The sequence below is a fragment of the Halichoeres trimaculatus genome, unplaced genomic scaffold (genome assembly GCF_033239565.1).
Source record: "Halichoeres trimaculatus isolate MK-OKI-2021-1 unplaced genomic scaffold, fHalTri1.1 fHalTri1_scaffold_2, whole genome shotgun sequence".
NCBI classification, from domain to species: domain Eukaryota; kingdom Metazoa; phylum Chordata; class Actinopteri; order Labriformes; family Labridae; genus Halichoeres; species Halichoeres trimaculatus.
The window spans coordinates 3,648,603-3,663,399 of NW_027437180.1; the positions used below are offsets into that span (position 1 = coordinate 3,648,603).

At 41.2% G+C, this 14,797-nt stretch overlaps 4 protein-coding genes across 4 annotated transcripts; 2 read left to right on the plus strand and 2 right to left on the minus strand.

Moving 5' to 3' along the window:
- Positions 1–3,199: 3,199 nt before the first annotated feature.
- LOC141806327 (histone H2A) lies at positions 3,200–3,615 on the minus strand. Its single transcript, XM_074691780.1, has one exon. The coding sequence runs from the start codon at positions 3,600–3,602 to the stop codon at positions 3,219–3,221; it is 384 nt and encodes a 127-aa protein (XP_074547881.1). The 5' UTR covers positions 3,603–3,615; the 3' UTR covers positions 3,200–3,218.
- A 293-nt stretch (positions 3,616–3,908) lies between these two features.
- LOC141806189 (histone H3) lies at positions 3,909–4,319 on the plus strand. The gene has a single exon (XM_074691508.1). It carries the CDS (start codon positions 3,909–3,911, stop codon positions 4,317–4,319), a length of 411 nt encoding a protein of 136 aa, XP_074547609.1.
- A 4,840-nt stretch (positions 4,320–9,159) lies between these two features.
- Positions 9,160–9,481, plus strand: LOC141806866 (histone H4). The gene has a single exon (XM_074692561.1). The coding sequence runs from the start codon at positions 9,170–9,172 to the stop codon at positions 9,479–9,481; it is 312 nt and encodes a 103-aa protein (XP_074548662.1). The 5' UTR covers positions 9,160–9,169.
- A 1,175-nt stretch (positions 9,482–10,656) lies between these two features.
- LOC141806604 (histone H2B 1/2-like) lies at positions 10,657–11,025 on the minus strand. Its single transcript, XM_074692215.1, has one exon. The coding sequence runs from the start codon at positions 11,023–11,025 to the stop codon at positions 10,657–10,659; it is 369 nt and encodes a 122-aa protein (XP_074548316.1).
- Between the last annotated feature and the right edge of the window lie 3,772 nt (positions 11,026–14,797).

The following is a 14,797-nucleotide window of genomic DNA, read 5'->3' on the forward strand; positions in this document are numbered from 1 at the left end:
ATGTTGAAAAACTTCGAACTGATAAAGCAGTTGTTTTAAATCCTAAATCAGATGTGTTCTGTTATAAAACGGAGTATCTGTTTGTTTGTTTGATTGTTTGTTTGCTTTTTTAGCAGTTTTCCCCCAGGTATGAACTTTATATTAAAGCCTGTCTTCAGTGGATTTTCTGCAACAGTATGACACAGTGTTTAAGGGACACTGAGCTTACAACAAATATTAAAGTTTTTTCAAATTTTAGTTTCATATGACAGAGGGCATTTCAAACTGAATATTAAAGCTATATAGAAATAAAATAAAAACTAAAAGCAACATTGGTTCAAACTCTGGAAGCATCCGTGGTAATGTGTAGATAATCATTTTCAGATGAATGATGATGAAGAAGAAAATGTTTATCCATCCTCTAGTTTCTAAAGCCACACTCAGGATTATTACACTGTGGCACTACAGTTACTCATTGTTCTCAGATCAAAGAGAAACTTTAAGGTTCTTTAATGTTTAGGGAACATCAGGCTTTGTTAGGTTTCAGTGTAAACAAGAGGAACCTTCTCTAAAGGTTAGATCCTGATTTGGTTCTAACCTTTAGATCACCACAGGCTGACGTTCTCCTTAGGTTCTGTGTTACTAGAGTCAGTGTAAAAGAAAATCATGTCTCAAAATATTCAGTTTTTAAAAGTTTTATGAAACTTCAAACTCCAAAAAATACAGCATTAAAAATCATCTTAACCTTCCTCCTGTGTTATTTTTCTGTTACCATCTCTGGTGTTAACAGGTCGGTTTCCACCCGTGTCTTAAATCAGCTTTAAAATACAAAACAAAAACTTATCATCAGTTCTTTCCTCATCTCTTGGTTACCTTGTTAGGCTCCCATATCCATGAACTTGTTGTGGGCCTCTGGGCTCATTTTTTTACAAGTATACCTCCTGATTTCAATTTAAAAAAAAAAGAAAAAGAAAAATTAACCTTAAGAGAATCATAGAAATGAATGAAAGGATGTTGTGTTCCCTGAATATTACTAAGGGGTATAGAACACATCTCTGTAATCAATTTGCCTGATTTATTTTTTCATTTTAAAATAATTAACTATTGTTTTGGGTTGAAAATGAGCCATAACACCATAGATGTTACATCTATGGTGTTATGGCTCATTTTCAACCCATAACAACATAGATGTTGAAAAAACAACAAAAAATGTCAGCAATAGGACTTTAATATGAACATGTTGAAACACAGAACAGGTCACAACACAAAATATTAATTTAGAAGTTGAAACAAATAAGAACCAATAAAACCATTAGAAATCATTTATTACTTTCCAAACTATCAGAATGCTAAATCAGAGTTTCAAAAAGTATTTGTGTGCAAGAGCTTGTCTTTGTGTGTGTGTGTGTGTGTGTGTGTGTGTGTGTGTGTGTGTGTGTGTGTGTGTGTGTGTGTGTGTGTGTGTTTGTTTAGATACATGCGTGGCAAAAGTAGCTGAAAACACGTTTTCTTCTGTCAATGATTCTGACACAGTAAAAATTGAGATACCAGGGGTCATTTTCATGACATTTTCAGCAGCTGCCCTGACTCTGTTCACCCTGCATGTTGAGGTACCAAACTCCAAAAGATCCTACAATTTTTTACTTGAATCCTTCAACAGGAGCAGCCTCAGCACAAGTGACCTCCTCATCAGACTCAGATGTGTCTGTGTCTTCTGGCTGCTACTCTATATGCTCCTCTTCCTCAGAAACTTGCTCCTCTGCATCGCTATGCTGATCTGTGTCTTCTTCCTCATTTTCTCCAAAAATAGAATCTGAAGTTTCACGCACCATGACCCTTCTTTTCATTTTTCTATGCTGCAAATTGGGGATGTGCCCTCTGCAAGTCAAATGACTGAAGTGACCTGACATGGTGGACATGCCATCTTTCTTTGTTTTGTTTTTTTCTTGCATCAATACTGGACAAATGAGCATTGCCTGAAGCTCACATGATTGGGAGAGGAGGTGGCTCTAAGTGTGTTAGCTGACAGTACACTTAGGATTTCTATTTTGGCTCTAAAAATTGCTTTGTAATCTCATTTTTATAACCGGGTCAAAACTGACCCTAACACTGCAAAGGATATCATTTCAACCAGAGCATTTTATAATGTGAAAAAAAAAAGTTTTTTTTGGTTGAATTTTGTTGAAATCAAGTTCAAATCAAGGAAGGGTAAAAGATTCAGTGTTAAAAAAGGTCATATGAAGCAACATCTTTTAATGATGATGACGTCAGCTGATCACCTCTGGATCATCTGTCAGTCAGCTCTAACAGCTGTTTGTGTGTCTGAACATGTGCACTGTAATAACCCAAACATTAACAACAGTAACAGAGCTTTGTCTGTGTTTTTAACCTGCTTAAAAAAACTTTCACCTGAAGAAAACCTGCTCTCTGTTTATTTTGTGACCTGAAGAAGCACAGGGATGACTTCAGCAGTAAAATGCATCATTATAAGATTATTTGTTTACTAGTTCTTTAAGTAGCCCTTTGATGCACCTGGTGGGTCCAAAGTGAATGAACTGAACTTTATGTGCAATATCTCTGCAATTACTAATTTCTTTTTTAATCAGGGTTTGAGGAATTTCCCGGTGAAGTTTTTATTTATTTATTTATTTTTAAACATAATTCTTACTTCTTTTAGATTTTCTGTTCTTAATTTTTCGAATAAAAATACTTTTTGAACCACTTCCCTTTTATTGCACAACATGGGTCCAAAATGACCCGAGTGCTTCTGTGCTATTTCTTTGAAGTAAGTGTATTTTTTTATGTGCTATGCCATGTATTTAGTATGTATTTTTTTTTTCTTTTTCTTTTTTTTTTGCCTGGCACCAATCATCTTTTTTTCCTTTCTTATTTCTATGAGCTGCATAGATTTTGTCCATGGGTCCAGAACATCCCAAATAAATTTACAATGGAATTTAGTGGGAACCTTTGGAATTTGTATGTTTCTTTTTAGGAACAGTATCACAACTAAGAAACTATGGATAAAAGTTGATACATTTATAATGTATGAAACCAAATCAGCCGCAGACCAGTGACCAGTGTAGGTCCGTAAATTTCAATTAATTATTTATGAGATTGTCTGACTGCATTCTTCAGTGTAGCCCTGACTCTCTGGTACTCTGGGTAGGAAATGGTCTCTCTGGTGGAGGTGGGTGGCTCTTAAAAGAGCCTTTGGGTTGTTAGCAGTCAGGTATGAGACTTTACTTCTTGGCGGCCTTCTCGGTCTTCTTGGGCAGCAGGACAGCCTGGATGTTGGGCAGCACGCCGCCCTGAGCGATGGTCACTCCGCCCAGCAGCTTGTTGAGCTCCTCGTCGTTGCGCACAGCCAGCTGCAGGTGACGGGGGATGATACGGGTCTTCTTGTTGTCACGAGCGGCGTTTCCGGCCAACTCCAGGATCTCAGCGGTCAGGTACTCCAGCACAGCCGCCAGGTAGACGGGGGCACCGGCTCCAACACGCTGAGCATAGTTTCCTTTACGCAGCAGTCTGTGGACACGACCCACGGGGAACTGGAGCCCGGCACGGGATGAACGGGTCTTGGCCTTAGCTCTGGCTTTGCCGCCGGTTTTGCCTCTTCCACTCATGGTTAATCTTTCGTGAGTCTGGACTCAGGGAAGTGATGTGTCCTTCGTCTCGAAGTCCCCCTGATATAGGCTGAGAGCGCGCGCATTTCCCCGGCGCACCAAGCAGTAAAGAGGCGGGGGAGCAGAGCCCGAGGCGGGGGCTCTGTCCCCCTCCTCTGCGGGGCTGAGCTCCAGAAGCGGCCTCTCACCAATCAACAGCCGGAGCTCTCAAGCAGCGTCACCGTTTCACAGCCGCTCCTCCGCTTTAAGAGCAGCGCGGCTCCGCTCTGCTCCACATATTTCTCCAAGTCAGAGAAAGAAGACAGCATGGCAAGAACCAAGCAGACCGCTCGTAAATCCACCGGAGGCAAAGCTCCCAGGAAGCAGCTGGCCACCAAGGCTGCCCGGAAGAGCGCCCCGGCCACCGGCGGCGTCAAGAAGCCTCACCGTTACAGGCCCGGGACCGTGGCTCTCCGGGAGATCCGCCGCTACCAGAAATCCACCGAGCTGCTCATCCGCAAGCTGCCCTTCCAGCGCCTGGTCCGAGAAATCGCTCAGGACTTCAAGACCGACCTGCGCTTCCAGAGCTCTGCTGTCATGGCTCTGCAGGAGGCCAGCGAGGCTTACCTGGTGGGGCTGTTCGAGGACACCAACCTGTGCGCCATCCACGCCAAGAGAGTCACCATCATGCCCAAAGACATCCAGCTGGCCCGCCGCATCCGTGGAGAGAGAGCTTAGACTGTCTGCAGCTCAATAACAACAACACAAAGGCTCTTTTAAGAGCCACCACACCAACAAAAGAGCTGAAATTCTCATTTACTTTGGTCTTGAGTCCCCTCGCGTAGTTTCACCGACTCAGACAGAATATTTATATCATTTTTATAACTTTAGACAGTACTCCAAGTAATAATGTACGCTGTTCAGACCATCCTCAATCCCAATGTCACACTCCTTGTGGGAGGGTATGGAGGAGTCATTGTGCCAAAATGAAATGTATAAGTACATCATATTGAAAAGGATAATCAAAACAATACGTAATAAAATAAATAAATAATTGTGTCAATACATTTTTAATACTGGAAATAAATCAATATTTCGCCATCGTGAACAACTATGATTAAGTAATATTTTATTTTCGCCAAATGTGAAATCAAAGGTATTAATTCCAACGCTGGAGAAACAGTTAATACAGGTTAAGGAGGCAGAAAAGAGCTCTCCTCCACACGTCCTAAGCACCGCTCCACGAAACAGCCCAATGCTGCCACACAGTGGTGCTTTGTGACTCCTGCAATGAGTCTTCAATCTAAAATTGAAAACCATACTACAACAGAAATTTTGCTTCAATAACTGAATTCTTTTATGTTCTAATGAGGTTTTGTCCAAGAAGCAGTAAATACTTTCTAAGTCACAGAAATAAATCCTATGTTGACTTAACAAAGAGACCATCCTTCCCATGTGGCTCACACACCTGTTTTTTCTTTCACTGACTGTAGACTTTGAACTGTTGTAAATTTCAAGCAAGGAGTCATATACACCATGAAATGTTTGCTTCAGTTTTGACTGGAGAAGGGAATCCTGTTTATCTTAGCTGTTAAAACAGCTTCATAATGTTTGTGTGTCTCTCTTTGTTTACATCACACAGTAACTTATGCATGGTGTTGAGTTGACATTAACAGCAGAAACCAGTGTTTTGTTACCTGTTTGTTTTTGTGATTTCCCTTTGTTCACAGAAAGTTTTCTCTTCACTCCCTCTGTGTCCTCTTCCTCTGGGAGTGTAACGTTGCTGTCGCTGTCTGAGGTGCTGAACAACAACAGATAAAACTGCTCTGTCAGTCATATTCAAGCTTTTCAAAGAGCCACCTCATTTCACCCCACGGCAAAGTTCATTTCTACTCTGTAACTATGTTTTCACTAAGTGTTTTTACACATTGACCTGCAGCAGGCCACCCACTGGATCTGTCAAACAACTATATTCTTGAATTACTCATACCCCAGCACAATGATAAATGACTCATCAGATTTTTCTCTCCTCTTTTCTATGTTAGTATTTCTTTAAATGATTTAAAAATGTGGGGGTTTTATGTCTCTTGAGCACTAATACACCTAAATGAATCCTTTGTTGATGAATTTTCTCCTTAACAAATCTGTAATTAATATATTTTCCTATGGGAAATGTTAATACACTTAAATGTGTATTAGAAAAAAAGAAAGCAGCAGGTCAGAAATGCTTTGGGCTGTGTTACACCTCCTGCAGCAGAGCTCTTTGGCTCTTCTATGGTGAGCGCTTCACAGTGGAAAATGTTTATTCCCTTCATTATAAATATGTGGTTGAAGAAACTTGGACAGATTGCACTGTGGTGAAGAAGATACAGAGTGACATATTTCAGTGAGAACAGGATTAATAAGATGCTATTTTCTAGGTGAAGCTATGAGCTAAAGAGAAAAGGTGTGTATCATTTGCTGAATGAAAATGTTTCTCCTGTAAGAGCCTCTGTATTCAGTGTGTGCTGTAACAGGTTGGCCTAGTAGAGTGAGCTCTTTGTCGTGTTTGATCTTTGTCATGATGCACCTTGTGTTCACCTGGTCAAGGCTGAGTAAATGTTTTAGTAAGGATGTCATCATTCTTTTTACACAGATAATGTTGAATTAATTAAACAACTTGGATTGGGATGAATAGCCCCCTTTCATTTTAGCACCACACAGAGAAGTGAGATCATTTTTCAGAGGTTTAACCCCGCCTCATTACCCACTTTACAAAGAAGTGCTCAAAACTTGATACTGAAGTCAATAGTAAATAAAAAACCTTTTACTTCTGCTGGAGTACAGTCACAGAGCTACTTCTACTCCCACTCTTAAACTTGAAGAGAGTATCTGTCCACAGTCTTCAAAAACTCTGCAGTAACACACACCGAGTGTATCTGTGTGAGAGACTGCCTACAGTCTGAACACATACTGTATTTGACTTGCTGATTGTAAAAATCAAACTGATAGAGGATACAATTTTGACTTCTTTTTTTTTTTGCAAAGGTCTCATACACTGAACTCTTTCAGTACATTTCTCTGTTATTTTTTTCATTGGGTTAAAGTCAGTGAGGACTGTTTATGTTTTACTGCAGTTGTTGAGCTGCTTCAGTCCAAAGTCTAGAGCTGCTCCGATCTCCTTCAAAAACACTTCAGTGTGAAGATGAACTCAGAGAGTTTGGACTGCATGTGAAAGATCAGAGAGCTGAAGAAAAAAAAAGTATATATATATATATATATATATATATATATATATATATATATATATATATATATATATATATATATATATATATATACACACACACACACTCAACAACACTATAAATGCAACACTTTTTTTTTTTTTTGCTCTCATTCCTTTTTATATGAGATGAACTCAAGGATCTAAAATTCATTCCAGATAAACCATATTACCATTCTCTTTAAATGTCGTTCACAAATCTGTCCAAATTTTTGATAGTGAGCACTACTGCTCTGCTGAGATAATCCATCCCACCTCACAGGTGTGCCACATCAAGAAGCTGATCTAACATCATGAGTAGTGCACAGGTGTACCTTATACTGCCCACAATAAAAGGTTGCAGTTTTGTCTCACAGCAAAATGCCACAGATGTCACAAGCATTGAGGGAGCGCGCAATTGGCATGCTGACAGCAGTAAGTCAACCAGATCTGTTGCTCCAGCATTGAATGTTCATTTCTCCACCATAAGCCGTCTCCAAAGGCGTTTCAGAGAATATGGCAGTACATCCAACCGGCCACACAACCGCAGACCCCGTGTAACCACACCAGCCCAGGACCTCCACATCCAGCAGGTTCACCTCCAAGATCGTCTGAGACCAGCCACTCAGACAGCTGCTGGAACTATTGGTTTGCATAACCAAATAATTTCTGCACAAACTGTCAGAAACCATCTCAGGGAAGCTCAACTGCATGCTCGTCCTCATCAGGGTCTTAACCTGACTCCAGATCGTCGCCATAACGGACTTGAGTGGGAAAATGCTCACATTTGATGGAATCTGGCACGTTGGAGAGGCGTTCTCTTCACGGATGGATCTCAGTTTACATTGTTCAGGGCAGATGGCAGACGGTGCGTGAGACGTCGTGTGGGTGAGCGCTTTGCTGATGTCAATGTTGTGGAGCGAGTGGCCCATGGTGGTGGTGGGGTTATGGTATGGGCAGGCATCTGTTATGGACGAAGAACACAGGTGCATTTTATTGATGGCATTTTGAATGCACAGAGATACCGTGATGAGATCCTGAGGCTCATTGTTGCATCATACATCCATGAACATCACCTCATGTTTCAGCGAGATAATGCACAGCTCCATGTTGCAAGGATCTGTACACAATTCTTGTAAGCCAGGGGTCTCAAACTCCTGCCATGGAGGGCCAAGAGGCTGCAGGTTTTCTTTCCAACCAGGAACTCCACCAGCTGATTTCACTAATTACCACCTTCAAGCAGAGAGCAGGGACTAATCAGTGGAATCAGCTGGTGGAGTTTCTGGAGCCTCTTCAGCCTCTTGGCCCTCCATGGCACGAGTTTGAGACCCCTGTTGTAAGCTGAAAATGTCCCACTTCTTGCATGGCCAGCATACTCACCTGACATGTCACCCATTGAGCATGTTTGGGATGTGCTTGTCCGGCGTATATGACAGCGTGTTCCAGTTCCCACTAATATCCAGCAACTTGGCACAGCCATTGAAGAGGAGTGGACCAACAGTCCACAGGCCACAGTTGACAATCTGATAAACTCTATGTGAAGAAGATGTGTAGCACTGCATGAGGCAAATGGTGGTCACACAAGATACTGACTGGTCCTGAGTCCCCAGACCCCCCAATAAAGCAAAAAAAAAAAATAAAATAAAAAAAAAATACACATTTCAGAGTGGCCTTTTGTTGTGGACAGTATAAAGCAGTGTTACCCAACCCTGGTCCTGGAGGACCCCTGCCCTGCATGTTTTAGATCTTACCCCACTCCAGCACACCTGAATCAAATGAAGGGCTCGTTATCAGGCTCAAGCAGAGCTTGATGACAAGCTGATCATTTGAATGACTGACTGAATGAATAAATTAATACAGGATTAAGGATTGCATCCAATGTTCTTATAACCCGTAATGGTTTGTTCAGTGCCCTACTAGTGGGGAAACTAAACCACATCAGTACATTTTGTTTTAAAAGACATGACAATGTTCTCCCTAACAGATTTTTAGACTATTAAACGTGTTCTTTGAGCTTTTCTGTGTGTGAACACCTGCAGCTGAACAAAACACCGGGTGTCCTACAAATCAAATGACTGATAAAATAGAAATCAACCCACCGCAGGTTAGGTCAGAAACAACAACAGTTGTGACAATGCAGGTCCCAGATATTAAGTCCTAATCTCCAGCTCTGTGGACAGCTCAGCAGATGGCGCTGATCCGCGGAGGAGCTTTCAGACGCCTTCAAAGTTCAAAGAAGAAGAAAACATGCACCCTGTCTTCTTTCAAGTTCTCAGCTAACATTTAAATCACTGTGACTTGTGAAACTGAAACCCATACAACTTTGAAAGAAGCTTCATCAGCCATGAGTGGAAGAGGAAAGGGAGGAAAAGGACTCGGTAAAGGAGGCGCTAAGCGTCACCGTAAAGTCCTCCGTGATAACATCCAGGGCATCACCAAGCCCGCTATCCGCCGTCTGGCTCGCCGTGGCGGAGTCAAGCGGATCTCCGGTCTGATCTACGAGGAGACCCGCGGGGTGCTCAAGGTCTTCCTGGAGAACGTGATCCGTGACGCCGTCACCTACACCGAGCACGCCAAGAGAAAGACCGTGACCGCCATGGACGTGGTTTACGCTCTGAAGAGACAGGGACGCACTCTGTACGGATTCGGAGGTTAAACCATTTCTCTCACTGCTTATGACAAACAAAGGTCCTTTTCAGGACCACCCACTGTCCTCATGTGAAGAGCACATAATCCCTCAGTGAATGTTACTATTATTAGGAACATTACAGTATAGCATTCTCATTTAACTAGTATTACACAGAGCAGACTCCGACCTGTCAGGTTCACCCACTCAAAGCCTGTGATGTTCACTCTGTACAGTGTCTGGAACCTGCTGGATGTGATCTCTGATATGTAAAGGTGAGGACTGTGTTCAGAAACCGTTTCAAGCCTATTGTGGAAGAGAGAAAATCAAGGTGGTAATGGAGGGAAATCGTCTTTACAGTTCAAATCATGTTAATTATAATTTTCAACATTGTGGTATGCAGAGCGGACATTAGTTTCTAGATGTGCACATAGAAAGAAAATTCTTGCCATAGAGTCTTGAACATATTGACGTTTGTGGAGCCCAGCTTCCCCTTCTTTTTTATCTTCCAGCTACATTTCACCTCTGTCATCATTTATGCACCCGTTTTCTGTGGAATTCAGTGTTTCAGTCCTTCCTGTGTTTTTTTAATTCAAGCTACGTAGATCATCAACCTGTAGAATAAATTACTTCAGTGTCCTTTTTGAGTGACAAATATTTCCTTTGACTTTGATGTTTTTCGGTGAATTGTCTCCTTTAAGTAGAATAGAATAGAATAGAATAGAATAGAATAGAATAGAATAGAATAGAATATGCTTTATTTATCCCGGAGGAGAAATTCAGGGAATAGAACTTTGTCATTGCAACAAGTGCGACGAAGTTGCAATTTTTTCCTTCAGACTTATCGTGAAAGCCTTACAGGCAAATACTCCCGGAGGTAACCCGCTGTATCAAGTATCAGAGACATTCAAATAGAAAACCTCAGAGAGAAACTGCTTGACCCACTGCCACCAGTAAGAATGTGATGAAATGACTCGCTTTAGCTGGAAGTGGATAGCTCTAAAGAGAGTTGTTGATTTGTCTTGTTGGCAGAGCTGGTAAACATATTTTACTCAGTACTGGTATTGACGGTTCAGTGGAGATTATTACAGATAAATATTAATGCACAGCAATAACGTATTATCCAGAGTGAGGAAAATACTCGTTATATATATGAGTGGGTGGCTCTTAAAAGAGCCGTTGGGTGGTGTTGTCAGCAGAGCTGTTTACTTGGAGCTGGTGTACTTGGTCACAGCCTTGGTGCCCTCGGACACGGCGTGCTTGGCCAGCTCACCGGGCAGCAGCAGGCGGACGGCGGTCTGGATCTCCCGCGACGTGATGGTGGAGCGCTTGTTGTAGTGAGCCAGACGAGAGGCCTCACCGGCGATGCGCTCGAAGATGTCGCTGACGAACGAGTTCATGATGCCCATAGCTTTGGACGAGATCCCGGTGTCGGGGTGGACCTGCTTCAGGACCTTGTACACGTAGATGGCGTAGCTCTCCTTCCTGGTCCTCCTCCTCTTCTTGCCGCTCTTGGTGGCTTTAGACACGGCTTTCTTGGAGCCCTTCTTGGGCGCTTTCACTGTCTCAGGCATGTTTGCTGGCTAGTCACTTAGACCATGAGGTGCTGCAGCCGGGGGCGCATTTCTAAAGGCTCCTCATGCATATAAAGCCGTGCTGCAGCTCATGCAGGATTGGCTGGGACTGGGGTTTGGACTGGGGTCCGAACTGAGGGGGGAGGTTTCGGCTTTGTCTCAAATCCTTGCGCGGTTCCCGCTTCATCCGTGCGCCGTGCGCCAAATTTCTTTGTGCGTCTTGATCCAGTCATCAGTTGTGTCTTTTTTTTTTCGTTTGAGCATGAATTGAATGTCCAGAGTCTCACAGAAAACAGCACAGAGAATGAGAAGAGACACTTTCTGCAGTTTAAAAAGAGTTTGGAAAAAGGAAATCAAGTTTCAGCCGCTCCATCAGACTTTCTGAAAGCACGGGAGGGTTTGGAGATAATTTTCTGTCTGTGACAAAGGCTTTGTGCAGTTTGTCAGATTTATGTCTGATCTGATTTAATCAAGAGTTATCACTCCAACATACAGCTCCAAACTCTTACTAATAATAACGAACAATCAGGGTTTACTTTTCCCCAGCGTTGAGCATGCATGCTCCAAAACACAAGCACTCAAACAACTATTATAATCAAATGAAAATTATCAAATTATTATTGAGTAATTACACTAAATATCATTGAATTAAGTTTTTCTGTGACATCAGAGTTTGACTATAAATTCGACCTTTGTTTTTTTTTTCTTTTCAGCATCAAAATCAGACTTTGTATTTAAAAAAAACATCAAATTTCTAGCACTAATTGTTTTTTCTTCCTTTGGTTTGGTTTCAATGTTGACAAAAATTCGAATTCATTAAGCAGTTGGTTTTAAATCCTAAATTAGATGTGCTCTGTAAAGAAATTTGAGTATTTTTTTATTTTTATTATTTATTTTTATGATTTATAAATTAAAAATAACTGTAAGCAATATTAGTCCAAACTCTGGAAGCATCCATGGCAATGTTTAAATTATCATTTTTAGATTGATGATGATCTAGAGGAAAATGTTTATCCATCCTCTTGTTTCTAAACCACACTCAGGCTTATTACACTTTGGCACTACAGTTACTCATCGCTCTCAGATCAAACAAAAAAACAAACATTCAATGTTTGGTGAAGGTGGCAGTGCAACCACAGGAGGAGATTATGACTTGTTCCCTTAATGTTTAGGGAACATCAGGCTTTGTTAGGTTTCAGTGTAAACAAGAGGGAACGTTCTCCAAACGTTAGATCTTGATTTGGGTCTAACTTACCTTTAGAAAACCATTGGGTTACGTTCTCCTTAGGTTCTGTGTTACTAGAGCCAGCGTAAAAGGAAATGATATTAAAAACTTCACATTCTCAAAAAATTCAACATTAAACAAAATCATCATCCTCAAAATATTCACTGTTCAAAAAAACAAGTGTCAGATGAAGCAATGTCTTGTAGTGACAATTGCATCAGCCAATCACCTCTGGATCATCTGTCAGTCAGCTCTAACAGCTGTTTGTGTGTCTGCACATGTGCGCTGTCATCACCCAAACATAAACAGTAACAGAGCTTCATCAACCTGCTTAAAAACACTTTCACACAAAGAAAACCTGCTCTCTGTTTTATTGTGACCTGTCAACAAGCACACAGATCACTTCACCAGTAAAATGTTTCATTATAAGATTATTAATTATTCATTTAGCCTTTAACTAGTACACATCTGATTGTAACCCAGAAACGAATTAATTTAACTTGGGAACACTGGACATCAGTTATAGATCTCAGGAGAACAGAAACTGTGTTTTGCTTTACAAATCCCATGCTCATGAACGAAACTTTATAAACTCCTGAGGAAATGTAACAGGTGGAAATGTGTGTGTCACGTGAGCAGTGGGGTGTATTCTGAGATGATGAATTGTCTTGCTGTATATATTTTTTAGAAGTTTGATTTATTTTATGTCAAACATTTCAAAACTGAATATGTCCAGAAATTACTGAGAGAGATTTTTTTTTTTCAAACTTCCTGTAAGTGACATCCAAAAAGAGCATAAGAGTGTGGCTCTTATCGTCTAATTCAAGGCACTTTGTCAAGGTGGATTTGTCAGGTGGACCTTGTGGGCTCCCAAAGTATCCTCTTGATATTTTGTCCCCAAATTTACTGTTTTTATCAAAATCTCTTCAGGAGAAATAGAAGAATCAGGATGTGTAACTTGATGAATAATATTTTGGCTTGTGTGCACCCCCTGATGAAGACTGACATAGAGAGAAGGACTAAAGCTGAGAGGGGTGAAGAGGCTTTGCTTCTCCTCTTCCTCTCTCTGTTAGTCTTCATCCTTCTCTGCTTTATATCTCCTATATCTCGTTTAGACTGCCACAGAGAAGATTCAGCATACCTACAGCCATCAGGCTTATTGATTTTTTTGCAAACAGAAGATGAGCTGACAGATGATTGAATTTTTCCATGACAGTAAACATAGTGTACACAACTTCAAATAACTGTAATACTTTGAATTCATGCTTACCACAGTGACCAACAAAGTTTTATTGCCTTGACAGCTCATTTTCCATGAGGAAGGACATCATCCTCCTTTTTTACCTGATGTTGTTCAGCACCTCGGACATCTACAAGAATACGACACTCCCAGAGGAGGAGGAGGACACAGAGGGAGTGAATTATGAGAAAACTTTCTGTTTCTGTAGCAAGAAGTAACAAAAACAAAGAGTCATTAAAAGTTCAACATCAAAAGATGTTACTGTAGACTCCACATCATGTGTAAGCTGCAGTGTCATCCTATGATGTAAACATGAGCAAAAAATGATGAAGCTGTTTGAACAGCCTAGATTAAACAAGAATCCCTCCTCCAGTCAAGACTGAAGCAGTTTTTTTCATGGTGTGAGTCATGGTCTAAGTCCTTACTTGGAGTTTTGTGTCAGTTCAAAGTCGACAGTCTGGGAAGCTAAAACAGGTGTGTTTGAGACCCTCATAGAGGATCACATGGTTTCTGAATAACTCTTCCTCAAGCAAACACAGGATTTGTTTGGGTCTTTCATCAACTTATTTCCTCTTAGACAATTAATCATTAGAATCTAAAACGATTCAGTACTTAAAGCACAATTCCTGCTGTGGTTATCGCTTTCAATTCCAGGTTGAAGGTTCGACGCAGGAGCTCCAAACCACCACTGTGTGGCAGCATTGGGTTGTTCAATGGAGCAGTGATCTGCTGAGGTGATTGTTGACCTCTTGACTGGCTCATTAATCTGTCCAAACTTTTACTCCATCGTTGGAGTGTCTATTTTTTGTTTGACATTAAGTGAAATCATTATTGTAGGTAATCATAGGCATATATTCACAATGTCCACCATTGGATAATGATTTAGTGATTGTATTTGTGATGTCTTATCAAGACTTCTGTCTGATTCACATTTTCTAGGTATGTCAGCTCTTTAGTTGGGTGTTTTGGCTTATTACACACAAGCCACCAAAGTTTTATTTTGTGAGGACATTCCTGTTGTGATGGATGTCCTGCTGCAGGTCAGTGTGTATGAAACACTTTGTGAACACATCATCACAGAGGGGACATCATCTGTGTGGACTGAGGTGGTTCTTTAAAGAGCTTTAATATAACTCACAGAACAGGTTTTACCTGATGTGGTTCAGCACCCTGGACAGCAGGAGCAGCGCTACACTCCCAGAGGAGGAGGACACAGAGGGAGTGATGGACTCTGTGGATGAAGGTAAAAGACAGAATTGAAGAAGCATTGAATCTGAAATGTTTCTGTGCACTCCTCACTATGTGTG